Below are 13,636 nucleotides of genomic sequence, written 5' to 3'. Positions count from 1 at the left end.
TGAGCACTGGTAAAAACCTCGGGCTTTCACATCCATGGGGCCACCGACTAAAAATATGCTTCCACACACACTCTAAAAAGATCCCAATTTAGATCCACAAGAAGTAATTCAACCAGAAGCAGTGTCCTTCTCGGTGTCCATCCGTGAAAGGATTTAATCAACCCGTGTCTCCCCGCCGTGATCATGGGGTAATGCAGCAGGAAGATTTTTACCATTTTACATTGCTACGACACAGTCTCTTCAGCTCCCAGTGTCCTCCTACACACTCAGCAAATGGTGGTTTATCTCTCGGAGAAGCATGCATCTACCCTTTAGTACTCTAAGGGAAAGAAACTCACTGAGAATTAATAGAAAACAAGACCAATTCCTTACCTACGCATCAGGTGTCAAGAAAGCACAAAGCTTTGCTGAGCTGAGAGGGGAAAAAATTCCTGTTATGAAGAGGATAATTGCTTCCACAGTTAACGCCTCCAAAAACGGACAAAAATAGCTAAAAGGGGGGGATGCTTTAAAACTGTATTAAATCACTCTACTATGAAACCGCGAACTTGTAAAAGGCTAGAGAAAAGCAAAGATCAACTAAGTAGTGTTTGCCTCTGTTGATCCTTCTGCTCCCCCAAGGGTCTTCAAAGCCCAGGCTGTGCAACTGGGGGGTGGGACAGAAGAGATGGCATCACCAGGCAGAGGGCTAACTTGACTTTAGTGTGACTGGGCGATGAGGGAGGAGGTGATTTTAGGACCTTGTGTCTGCCAAGAACTTCTCTTATGGAAAGACCAAAAGCCTTCAGTCCAGGTGTCTAGGGGTGAAAGCAGCTGTCTTAGAGTGGCCTCTCACTTGACCCCTTACTTCTGCCATCGATCTAGACTGCCATCCCTTAAACCTGCAGGTCTGCCTCTGGGGTTTATTTCATTGGCTTCATTGCTTGGCTCCACCTGCCAGTAACCTTCACATCAGCAAGTGGGAGGGCTTTCTTTTCCGCCGTCACAATACAGTATCCTTACTTGCGACCTCTTTCATCCTCCATCTCTCTGTGTAGCTTTGCTGCAGCCGGTGCACTTTTGTTGTTGTTTTGCTTTGCTTTGTTTTTTAGTTAGAGTCAGAACGGAAGCCACCGAATGCTGAAATAATTGTGAATTTTAGTTCAAATATTGCAGAGGTTTAGGGATTAATTTAGTTCAGATTAGTGACTCAGTCACCACAGTGATATCCAGGTTCAGCTAAGCCTCTGGGTCTAGAAGAGAAAGCATTCAGGAGGTTCAAAGGCACCTAAACAGTAGCCTGCCTGCATCAATCATGCAGAGTCTACTTCTCCTGTCGTGATGTGGGACGTCACCAACAGCAGGGCAGCCTTTGACCCTACAGGTGAACAAATCTCTCTCTCCTCCAGATTCTCTCAAGGAACCAGCAGACTTTGAAATCCTTAAACATAATGAGGTGTCTGTAAAGGAGCTACCAAGAAGGAACAATGTAAACAATCTTAGAGCAACGCCAGGATCCATGGCATCCAAGACTCAGCAACCTTCCCAGACAGTTCAGGTCAACAGGAGGGAGTTCAGTCCACCAGGTGGAACTCGCTCATCCTCTTGAGGAGGGTCCCTTTGGGGATTTACATGGATGAGTGTGTGACCAAGGACATGTGCTGGGGAGGGAGAGTTCTCATTATTCTAGCAAGCCCCCAACAAACCACAGAGGTTTGTAACACCGGCCTTCACTATGTAAGGTGGAGGATATGAGTTAATGATTAATTTTCTCAGTTAAATTTACACAAGGACATTGCTTCTTTCTTCTCTTTTTCATAAGTATTAGGGTGTGTGTGTGTGTGTGTGTGTGTGTGTGTGTGTGTGTGTGTATGCACCTCTGTGCATACACATGGTTTCCCATGAAGAGCCCTGTGTGTGCACACGGGCTACGTCCAGTGCACATGGGAACCTGAATCCGCTTACTGCACAGCCGTCCCCTTCCCCCAGCCCTGCTAGCTCTGTAGGACATCAGAGCCGCATGAGCTCAGATCGCTCAATTGAAGCGTCTGGGCAAACTGCCACAGGGTTGTCTGTTCCCAGAAGCGTTGTAGCCGTCTGCAAAGACAAAAGACTTGAACTGCTTCTGAGGCTGCTCTTTCTACTGTGCAGCGTGGACCATGTGGTTAGAACTTAGGGAGCAGCAGCCTTGTGATCAGAACTCAGGCAGATACTAACTCCTGGCACTCAGGTGGTAAGAGAATTCTGTTCTGTTTGATCATCAGCAGTGTCCTGGACTTAGTGACTGATAACTTCCTAATCCACTCCCCCGGCCTGAAAATATCTTCATAGAAATCACTAAGGATGTTTACCGACTCCAGAGTTCCTCTTCAGCTATCTTTTAACCTAGATCTCTTAACCTTTCTGTGGCAGATACCAAATCGATTTCATCATCTCCTTGGACACCCCATGAGACCACATTTTTATGGTCTCCCACAGTCAGGCATGACTGTGAGTCTTGCCAGGAGAAGTGCTATAGGCCTTTTAGGACCTGTCTGAGGGGTCTTGTCCTCTTTTTCTCCTTCAATGTCTTTACATCCCCTACTTACATGACATGGAAATTGATTATCAAGGTGAACCCCCAACATAGGAAGTGATAAGGAAAGGTTGCCTAGGATTCTGTCTAACTTCCCTACTGCTGAGCTACATCACCTCTACCCCAACAACAAACCAGGCTTGTAGGAAGAAGCCCTGGTGCTGAGCCATTACATGTGGGTCTCTTTGCAGTGCTTCTTGCTTCCTCTGTAACTATCCCTAATGAAAACATAGCTCTTTTCTACTTCTGTGACACCACTTTCTCCAGACTCCTCCCTCTTCCACCTCCTTCTTCTGTCTCTTCAGCCAGCCTTCTGCCAAAGTCTTAAACTAACTTCCCTGGGCTCTCTTACCTCCCCTTTTCTCACTTTGATGGCTAGTCTTGGTTGTCAACTGGACTGCATCTGGAAACAACTAAAACACAAGCTGCCAGGCACTCCTGTGAGCAACTGTCTTGATCAGATCATTTGAAGCAGGAAGACCCACCCTAAATGTTGGCAGCACATACTGGTGGAAACTTTTGCTTTTTGATTGCTTGCCTTCACTCTTGTTGTTGGCAAATGCAACTACGCTATGACCAAGGCATTCTTTCACCAGTATTAGAACAAGGTTCTTGGAGCTTCCAACATAGACTGAAGACCAGCAGCTCTCCAGGAACCCTCCAAGTCTTCAGAGCTAGGTTGGGCTGCTGAGACATGCAACCTTACAGACTAAGCAATGAACTACAGGATTCCTAGGCTCTCTAGTGTGAGACTGCAATTGCTGAACTACCTGGACCATATCCGGTAAGCCAATCTATTAAATTACCTTTTGATATATACATATTTATTCTACCAGTTTTGTTCCTTTACAGAACCTGGCCAATATGCTTTATATGTTATTTCTGTTTTCTGGAACTGTTTCCCTCCCTTCATTCACCTATCGTTCATGTGTTGATGGTCCCCAAATTTATCTCCCACTCCATATTTCAAAACTCATTGTCTTTATCCTCCAAACTTTATTCATGTGTATATTCTCTCTGGTCCCACTCCTTCCACTTTAAATCCAACTTTTATAGCTCCTTCCCTTCAACCTTCAACTCTACTCAACCACTGATTCACTGGTCACATTTCACAAAGGCCTCCCAAAGGACTGACAGCAAGCTGCCAGTCTGTCCATCTCCTCTAGAACTGATGAATAAAGTGTACCCACAGCTTTATTTGGGCTCAGCTGTCTCGGGGTTTCAGCCCATGATGGCAGGGGAAGCGTGGCAGAACAGAGAAGTTCATGGTGGCCGAGGCGAGTGGAAGAAGCTGTGTGTATAGCAGCAGACCAGGAACCAAAGAGCAAGTCAGAACCAAGAGCTAGCCACCCACTTCTGCCAGCGAGCTCCCACCTCTAAAATATGCCAGAGGCTCCCCAAATAGCCCCAGCTGTTGGGAAGCAAACATTCAAAATGAATGTCTGACAAAGACCTTACAGATTTACACACACACACACACACACACACACACACACACACACACACACACAAACTTATTCAGTCACTTGACCATTAGAGACCTCTGCTTTTCTGTTGTCAAACTAAATAATAGTTATGGCTACTATTTAAGAAGTTCCTATATGCCAGGTAGTATGCCTACAGCTTTAATAAAATTAATTTAGCAATCATCTCCTTTATTTCTTTGGAAAACTGTAGAGGTGGGCCTCAGAATCCTCATCCTGCCAATGAAAACCTACTGAAGAACTGTAACTCACTTGCTCATAATCATGCTATTAACTAGTGGAGCTCAAGTTCAAACACAGCTTATTGTGACCACAAGGCCTCTCTGACCTTAACTAGAGATTCATTTGATAGGAATTATAATGTGTTCTGTGGTTTATTATGCAAACTGCCTTTAAGTTAGACTATGCATGTTAGTTCAGCACAGGAGGCCCCTCAGCAGTGCCCAAGGAATCGGACCCACTGAACTTAGTCCTGCTCTACAAATGTTTTGCCCGTTGAACAATTAAATAAATATCCGTCGAGTGTGGGCCCAGCATGAGGTGGGAGCTCAGAATTCCCTAGCCCACCTCTTCCACTCTTTTCTGCATCCTGCCTCTCTAAGTCCCGCTGCTTCTCCAGGCAGACCCTTCCTCTTTCATGACCAGCATCATGCAAATCGTTTTACAAAGTCAATGGAAACATTTCCTCTCCAAAATTCCTCTCCTGCCAAAGCCTTTTACATTGCCCTGGGAAGAGTTCAGTTTTGGGATGTCTCTGTTCCATGACAATGCCTCTCATTTCTCAACTGTGGCTTTTAGCCTTTCATGTTGCAATGAATTTGTTTACAAGTATATCCCCAATAATGAAATCTGAGATTCTCTGAGATTCGGAAAAATTCTGTGCATCTCCTCACCTACCATCTTTTGTGCATGTAATTAGTCTTCAAAGTCTACTTGCTTAGTAAATCGTGTGTGAATGAATGATCCCAGCACTTTGAAATGAATGACATTTCCATAAATGCCTTTAGTTTGAATCAGCTCTGCTCAAGTCTACTTCCAGTCATTTCTAGTCTTGAAAATTTGATAAACAATAGGATAAAGAGTGTGCTAAGTTCCCAGACGTCTCTGAAAAACAGCTGGGAGCTAGGCTGACCAATACAGTGACCTCCAGACACCTGTTATCAGTCTGCATTTGAAATTACCTAACATGACTCAAGGTGTACTGTTAATGCAGGATATCTACATGATTTGGAGACATGCTATTTCAAAGAGTGAAATTTATTTAATTAGTATTTATTTTATAAATAGTATTTTGGATTAAGCTAAATCTTTTATTCAAATATTTTTCTTTGTTTCTCTTTGATTTCCTAAAGTGACTACTAAAAAACTTTAAAATTACATATAAAGTTAAGTAGAATTGGCTTAGACTTTCTAATTTCATGAGAGTAGTCAGTGTGGCTTAAGAAGAAAATGTTGGCCATGATATGTTTCTCTTTATTGCATCTAAGATCATATATAAGGAAAGGAAGGAGGAAGGAGACTCAGAATGAGGAAAAAGAAAAGAAGGCAGGGAGGGAAGATAAGGTGGAGGACAGTCTGAGCTGTTTTAGATAACAGCTCAGTGAGGGACTTTTACCACATGACTAAGCATGTGGTGATCAAAATAGTCTTTTCAGTTTAATACAACAACTTTTCAATTTCTTCTATAAATAATTGTAGACATGTTATTCAAACATTGAGACAGACTTAGCTATATCTAGGCTTAATTCAAATAGTTAGAAACATTGAGGGATGAAGAAGGAAGGAAAGAAACAGAAACAGGAAAAGTTCAAAGGCAACCCTGACTCCATAATGACCACTGCAGCGTCTCTTACTGAGATGACTGTTTCTGCTGTCTTCGGCTCTATGCTCCAAAGTTCTCTGCTTCAAAGAGATTAAATAATCTGAATGGATTACTTAATTCTGCTTCTGATGACCTCAATAAATAAGTGGAACACCAGCTTTGGAGACTTTATTTGCTCAGATTAATTATTGGTACTAATAAGGTCTATACTATAATAGTGTTTCATAGTTAGATTTAAATTTTAAATTTCTTGCTAAACACAATTATGTAATAGTCGTTGCTATTTTAACTGAGACTCATTTTTAAAGAGATTATGATACTATTAGTATTTTATTATGCAAATAAAATGTCAGGGAGACTTAGTAATTTCAAATATTGGGTTACTATCATTATCTCATGATACTGTACCAAAAATGTTGGTCAGAGAATTAGCAAATTCGCATTCTTATCATGTCCAGCCTTTATTCTTTTTTTTTTTCCTGTTTCACTTCAAAACTGGGTAGTACAAAATTTCCACCACTCAGAATCCAGCTTTTGTAATCGAAAGAATCATGCCCTTGGTTACCCTTCAGCAAAAGGCAGATAGCCTTGTAATGTAAAATCCAAAGTCACCATGTTCAGTTCAGTCTCAGATTTAAAAGGTTTACAAATTCTCTACAGTCTTCGTCTGTGTTAATAAAAAGAATTGCTATGGGCCAGAAAATCAAAGACATCAACAAGAGACACCCGATGTCTCTTGCAAACTAAAAACATGGAAAATGGTTCCTTACCACTTCTCATCTGCTCCACCTCACAGAAGTGTGTCCCGGTGGGGGTGTGAATGAAAGCATGGACATGCTTGAGTCCATTCTGCAAGAGAAGACCAAGTTGTTTCCAGTCACATTCCAGCACAAACCACGATAGCAATTTCTTTCATTAAACTGGGAGCATAAATGATGAAACCTTTTCAAAACGCTTCCAGGGGGCCTCTTCCACGTAGACGTGGGCTCGGGTGACATGGTTAAAAGAAGAAAGGAAGTGCTCACAGATGTGCATAGCAAACGTCTCTATGCTTTTTATCTGAAAAAGAAAGAAAGAGAGAGAGAAAGAAAGAGAGGTCGGTCAAAATGTCTCATTTAAAACATTTAGGCTGATTTGATAGTTTCCTTTATTTTGAGAGAGTGGCTCACTGACTACACGGCTCGGTCTGATCTTGAACTCACGATCTTTCTGTCTATACCTCATTTTGAGATTATAAACCCCTATATCTGACTTGCAGTGTTTGTTTGTTCTGTTTGTTTGTTTATGATAAGGCTTCTCTGAGTCGCCCAGGAGAGCATCAAGCTCCTGGCAGTCCTTCTGACCTGCCTCCCATGGGCTGTGATCACAGGAAAGCACTGCCAAACACAGCCAGAAGGGATTGCTGAACATCACAGGGGCTCTTCACCCATCGCTTGTCTCTTCCAATGAGAGAAGCAGACTTAGAATCTCCGGAGATGAAACAGTCCAGTCCTGAGTTTCCTCTACCCTTCCTGGGTGTGGCCCATAGATTTCCATCACCTAGGAAACTCTGTCTTGTTATTTGTTATTTTTCAATATTTTTGTTACTTTGATTTTATATGTATGGTTGTCTTGCCTTCATACATGTCTGTGTACCGTGTTCATATCTGGTGACATGGAGACTAGAAGAAGGTGTGAGACCCCGTGGAACTGACTGGCATTACAGGTGGTTGTGAGCCACCATGTGGGTGCTAGAAATGCGACTAGTGTTCTCTGGAAGACCAGCCAGTCTCCTGACTGATGAACCTCATCTCCAGCACCGTCCCGTGTTTAAAAGAAACCTGCTTTGCAGAAAAGGAGACATTGGCAGATAAACAAGACGTAACTTACGTCCAGAATATTTTCTCGATGTGCTTGTAATACTGGGGGGAGGGGGAGGCTTTCCATGAGGTTTGCAAATGGGCTCCAGTGTTCCCCAGGAAAGTCAGTCTTTAGGTGTGTCTGTTTGAGCCACAAGGGGAATACTCACCCTGAATGTGGGTGTGCCCATCCCACCTCCTGGAGTCCCAGAATAAATGAAAAGGTAAAAGCAAGCTGAACACCAGCATTCACTTCTCTGCTTCCTGACCACAGATAGGGGATGACTAACTTTCTACATGCCTGTTGGCAAGACTTCCCTATGGTGATGGATTATACCAGCGGTTCTCAACCTGTGGATCTCGACCCTTTTGGGGTCACCTAAAACCACTGGAAAATACAGATATTTACATTACAATTCAGAAGTAGCAAAATTACAGTTATGAAGTAACAACCAAAATAATGTTATGGTTGGGGTCAACACAACATTAGGAACTTTTTTGAAGGGTCACAGCATTAGGAAGGTGGAGAACCATGGACTATAACCCCAAGCCACAAGCCAAAACAAACCCTTCCTTCGGGTGCTCCCCAGGCCCTGGAGTGTGGGGTATTTTGTCACAACAATCAGGAATCTAAATTGGGGCACAAAATTTGGGGCAGTGGATTTTGCCAATTTGGAGAGTATTCTAAAATCGATATTCTCATTTACCATACAACAATGGCCCTTTCTACTACAAATGCACAGTCTCGAGGTAATAAAGCACAAGAAATGTGTTCATTTAGTCTGAAATCCTCCCTGGGCCTATAAGTTAATTTGCCCAGGAATTTTTCTCCCTAACTAACAAGGTAAATGAAACGACTAAAATGAAACAAGTATTTCTGTAAGCCTGAGAATTTTAGGGAAGAAGGGAAAAATTTAAAAATGGCACATATGTAAAAATAGGTTAAAAGGAAATGAGAGCTTAAAATAAGCGAGTGCCCCCCCCAGGCGAGCATGCGCTGATTTGCATCGAGAAGCAGCTAGCATGAAGAATGATTATACCCCTTTGAGCTTTGCCAGGACATGCACTGTGTTCTTGATGGTGTCTGTAGGGATGATGTCAGAGTTATCACCATGGAGGTAATCCTTTTTGGATCTCAGAGTCAGCTGCACCGAAGCTGCCACCTCTTTGATGCTGTGGTACTTTCCATCCCTCTGAATATGGAGCACTTTGACCATATCCTTCCCATAGCCAGTTCGGACAAATTCCACTTCATCGTTCTGTAATGAGAATGTAGTTATCTGAGTGAAGAAGGCTAAAATGCCGGCCACAGTCTCTTCAGGTTTTCATTTTATCAGACATTTATAAGAAGTGAGATCCACAACACTTATGAAAGCAATAACACATCCAACCTTTGAAGACTGGCCTTTCATAGGGAAAAAGAGGCTCCTGGGAAACAAAAATATATCAGATTACCCTGAGGACAGACAGGTAGATGGTTCTCTTGATAACAGTTTTAACATTTACTTAGTTTTCATTGTGTGTGTGTGTGTGTGTGTGTGTGTGTGTGTGTGTGTGTGTGTGTGTGTGTGTGATAGTTTGTGAATGTGAATCCAGGTGCCCATGGAGTCCAGAGGTGTCGGATTCCCTGGAGCTGGAGTTACAGGCCGTTATGAACCACCTAATGTGGATGCTGGGAATTAAACTCCTGTCCTCTGCAAGAGAAGTATGTGCCCTTAACCACTGAGCCTCTCTCCAGCCCCTCTTGAAAATGACTTTTAAAATGGTAATAACGGAACCTCCCAGGTCACAGGATACCACTCCTTGTAGCAGCTCTCAGTACTGAGATCTTACAAATGGTGGACAAAAATAAAGTGACTCGCCCTCTTCGCACGGTTAGTAAAGGTGGAGTTAGTGTAATTACTCATATCTGTGGACTCTAAACTATATAGTGACCCCTGCGAGAACCAACTTTTTTCTAGAAAATCCCATGACTGTCTTAACTGGAAATAATTCCATGCCCACCCCATCCATTTTTTTCAAGTGATATTTCTGAGAAAATGATCTGTTTTAATGGAAACAATTTGAAAATTGCTTTTTCTATTTGCTGCCAGGAAGGAGACGAGTAATTGGTGAGAGCATCCGGAACACTGTCAGGAATGCAGAGCCAGGGCCATCTGACTGCAAGGAGAGCTAAGCCTCTAATGGAGAGGCATTTAATTAAGACCTACGTCTGAGGCTTAGCTGGGGAACACATCCATTTCTACCGCTGGCACCCACCAGACTTGTTGCTGGGTGTTTGGGAGGAGAGGCAGCAGGGAGCGGAGGGTCCGAAAACCCTATAGCCTTGCGCATGGATGTTGATGTTAAAGCGGTAAGGCAAGTGGGAAAAATGAAAGGAAACGAGAAACAGCGTACAGGGCAAGTCTGGGTAGAAAGGCGGGACCCTCTCCTGCTGCCCTCATTTTGGATGCCAAGGACTGCCTAAAGATCACTGCATGAGACATCACCAGTTCTTCTGAGGAGAAGAGAGAAGGACCAGCCAACATCGGAAAGAGCTCTTGTTTCATTAATGAACATGAGGAATGGAAAGCCATCTCAGATCTTGGGGATGTGGTCAGATGGGGCAAGCTCTTGTTCATTTAACACGTACAAAAGTTCAGGGTGTCTGGACTGAATCCTGCCTGTTGAGGATGGGAGACTCTTAGAGATACACTCCCAAAATCCAACCTTTGGGAAACATCGTCAAAACAAGGATCAATGAGGCGCTGGGGCAGTGTAGCTCAGTTGGTAGGCTGCCCTGGGTTTCATTCCCATCACCACATAAAGTGGCCATGGTGGTGCACATCTGCCATCACAGCACTTGGAAAGTGGGAGGAGTAGGGTCAGAAGTTCAAGGTCATTCTAGGCTGCTTAGGCAGGTCAAACTCAGCCTGAGATACAGGAGAGAATGCTAAAGAAACATTCGTGTGAAAAAGAGGCTGCCAGTAAGAACATGACAGATCAGAGCTCAGGGTTCTTCAAAAGAACGCAATGGCGGCAGAGAAGAAGCTGTTGTGTTGTTACAATCACTTTGGGATCAGCCCAGGCCCCAGTTCCACCTTGCCACTTACAGCTTGGTGGCTTGTGACAAGTGGTTGGATGTCATTGAGCCTCAGTGTCTCCATTTGCACCAATGGGGGATAACCACCAGCACCCTATGGGGCGCTGGTGACTCTGCAAGCCCCAGCTTTGTTTCGAGTGGAAATAGTGCCCATGGCAGGCAGTGGGATGTAGCTGCAGCAGAGGCAATGTTGGCTAAGTGTATTCACGTGGGAAGGAGAACACTTTTGACACCAGCGTGTCTTGAGCCTCAGGAATTCTACCTAGGAGAAGAAGGGACTCGGCTGCTTCAGTCTTTGTGACTGCATGGGTGGTGGCTGCCCAGGACCAAAAGGCTCTGAGCTTATTGATCATCTCTATTTTATGGGAGCACTCTGTACCACCGACCCCTTAGCCCCATCTTCTGCCATTGTGCATTCAAGCTGTAGTAACTTAGCTTGTGAGAACACAGGGAACCGAGCAGGCATGCAGCTGCCATGTGACACTCGGACTTGTACTCCCATAAACCAGCTGCAATATCGCGTCTGTTCTCACCCTACCTAATCTCTGCTTCTGATATTCTGAACTCACTGTGGATCAGATGCTTTCTTTGCTTGTAGACCTCACATCTTTCTCAAACTGCCCCTTTCTTCGCACTCCCTGACTACCAACCTCTTCTATTTCTTCCAGTCATCCTTCAAGTCTTCGGTCTTACCTCCTCCAGGTAATCTGTCTTAGCCCTTCAAACATGGAGTAGGTGGCTCCTTTGATGTATTCTCAAGATACTTGATATTGCCTCAGAATCTTTATCAAATTGTATTGCAAGTGCCTCTTTTTGTGTGATTCATTCCGAAGCAATAAACTATGAAAGCAGGAGAAAGTTCTATCTTGGTCACCATGGCAACTCCAGCACTCAGCACACTGCCTGGATCTTAAATAGGAACTTGATAAATCTGTCATGAATGAATGGATCGTGCTACTAACCACCTCCTCTGCTTGCCTGATGACACAGACTAGTTAATGAAAACACACCAAAGATGCCAATAAAGGAAGAGTGGGTTCAGTTCTGATGCCATCCAAAAAAAAGGCCCCTTCTTGAGAAAACAGAAACAGGAAGGGAGGCCTTCTGATGACCACAACCTAAGATCACAGGCACAGTTGGCCAGAAAAGAGAGGTCCATGGCTGGTGAGATGGCTCAGCAAGTAAAGGTGCCTGCCACGAAGTATGGTGGCCTCCAGGAATTACATGGTAAAAAGGAGAGAACCAATGCCTATAAGTTGCCCTCTGACCATCACACACACAGTAGCATGCTCATCTACACACACACACACACACACACACACACACACACACACACACACACACGCGCGCGCGCGCGCACTAAATAAATGAATAGGAGTGATAGTGTATGTGTGTGCTTGAGGGGGAGGGAGGGAAGAGAAGGGAAGGGAATTCCAGAAAGACAAAATGGAGTGTAGAGAATAGAGAGAGAGGCCATGATACAAAGCATTTGTATTGCTAAGAAGACAGGTCCACTCTAGGCCAGTGATCACTCAAGGCACATGAGAGAGAGGTCAGAGCTCTTGAGTAAGATCCTAAGCCAGGTGTCAGAGAGCATGCATATGATCTCAGCTAAGAAAGGATGATCATTGATTCAAGTCCAGCTGGGGTTACACAGCAAGCTTTTGTCTCACAAAACTGGACACCTGAGCAGGCTTGAGTAGGCGAGTTAATGAGAAATGAGTTAGACTCCAAAGGATCTAACCAAATGGTTAGATGCATTAGCCAATTTTGTATAGCTGTGATAAAACATCATGACTAAGAAAACTTACAGAAGGAAGAGTTCATTTGGGTCTATGGTCCCAGGGGCTTAGAATCCATGATGGCAAGCAAAAGCATGGTAGCAGGAGGAGGAAGCTCTCAGCTTGAACAGCAAGCATGAACCAGAGAAAATGAATTCAAAACAGCACGAGTCTTTAAACTCCCAAAGCTTGCCCCCAGTGACATACTTCCTCGATCAAGGTCACACCTCCATAGACTTCCCAGCCAGCACCAGCAACTGGGAACCAAATAGTCAAATGCCCAAGATTATAGGGGACATCTCATTCAAATAACCACAGCATTTGAATCTGAAACAGGAACATCAAGCCAAGCATGGAATACCCAAGAGTCAGTAGATAATGGCCTGCACAAGAATTGAGGCTATCCTCCCCCAGTTAGTTCTGTAGCCAAAGAATAGGATGTCACTTTCAGAACCTCACGGTGTACAATGCAGGTAGAGATCTACAGCCATGACAAATGTTTAGTGTGTACAAATGGCATCATTTGGAGAGGATGGGCTTTGATTCAGGCAGCCCTGGTGGAGTCTTTGCTCATCTACCATTGACTCCAAACGGATATAAATTTATCCATTTATACAACAAGAATAATTATTACGTCCCCTCTTAGAGCATAAAGCACCCAAGAAAGTGCCTGGCAAACATGTGCTCAATAAATGTTGTTTATAATATCACTGATAAATAATATTCACTTGCCCAATTCTGCATTAAAGGATCCTAATGGATAGAGATAAATACTTGGGGTATACTCCAAACCAGAGCCCAAGTGCAGAAAATCAAGGAGCATCTGGTCAGAAAGGGCCTGCTTCCAACCATCTCCCCTCAGGTACAATGGCCTGATTGGAATTTCATCATCACTGATACCCATACCTCGGGTGGTTCTTCCTCACACTTGTGTGACTTAAGAAGCGTGTCCTACAGTAATACTCTGAACAAACCCTGAACAGGCTCTACACAAGATGACTCTCCTTTCCTGTATGTCTTGAAATGTATAGGAATTTAGACTTGTCAACTGCCTGCAAATAATGTTAGAAAGATC

At 43.8% G+C, this 13,636-nt stretch overlaps 2 protein-coding genes across 3 annotated transcripts in view; one reads left to right on the top strand and one right to left on the bottom strand.

Moving 5' to 3' along the window:
• Positions 1-13,636, bottom strand: part of LOC102912690 (uricase) — a 34,428-nt gene that overhangs the window by 12,255 nt on the left and 8,537 nt on the right. Inside the window, exons 2-4 of the mRNA XM_006984723.4 lie at positions 8,739-8,957; positions 6,803-6,919; positions 6,631-6,709 (exon numbers count right to left, since the gene is read on the bottom strand). Coding sequence (XP_006984785.1) covers positions 6,631-6,709; positions 6,803-6,919; positions 8,739-8,957 — 415 coding nt within the window. The remainder of the gene's footprint in view (positions 1-6,630; positions 6,710-6,802; positions 6,920-8,738; positions 8,958-13,636) is intronic.
• Positions 2,138-13,636, top strand: part of Dnase2b (deoxyribonuclease 2 beta) — a 36,079-nt gene continuing 24,580 nt past the window's right edge. Inside the window, exon 1 of one of the 2 annotated variants that reach the window (XM_042280081.2) lies at positions 2,138-3,338. The gene's annotated coding sequence lies outside the window, so the exon portion shown is untranslated. The remainder of the gene's footprint in view (positions 3,339-13,636) is intronic. The other variant, XM_016003285.3, reaches the window with a different exon arrangement.

Source organism: Peromyscus maniculatus, chromosome 6 (assembly GCF_049852395.1).
Source record: "Peromyscus maniculatus bairdii isolate BWxNUB_F1_BW_parent chromosome 6, HU_Pman_BW_mat_3.1, whole genome shotgun sequence".
NCBI classification, from domain to species: Eukaryota; Metazoa; Chordata; class Mammalia; order Rodentia; family Cricetidae; genus Peromyscus; species Peromyscus maniculatus.
This window is presented reverse-complemented; position numbering and strand designations above follow the sequence as displayed.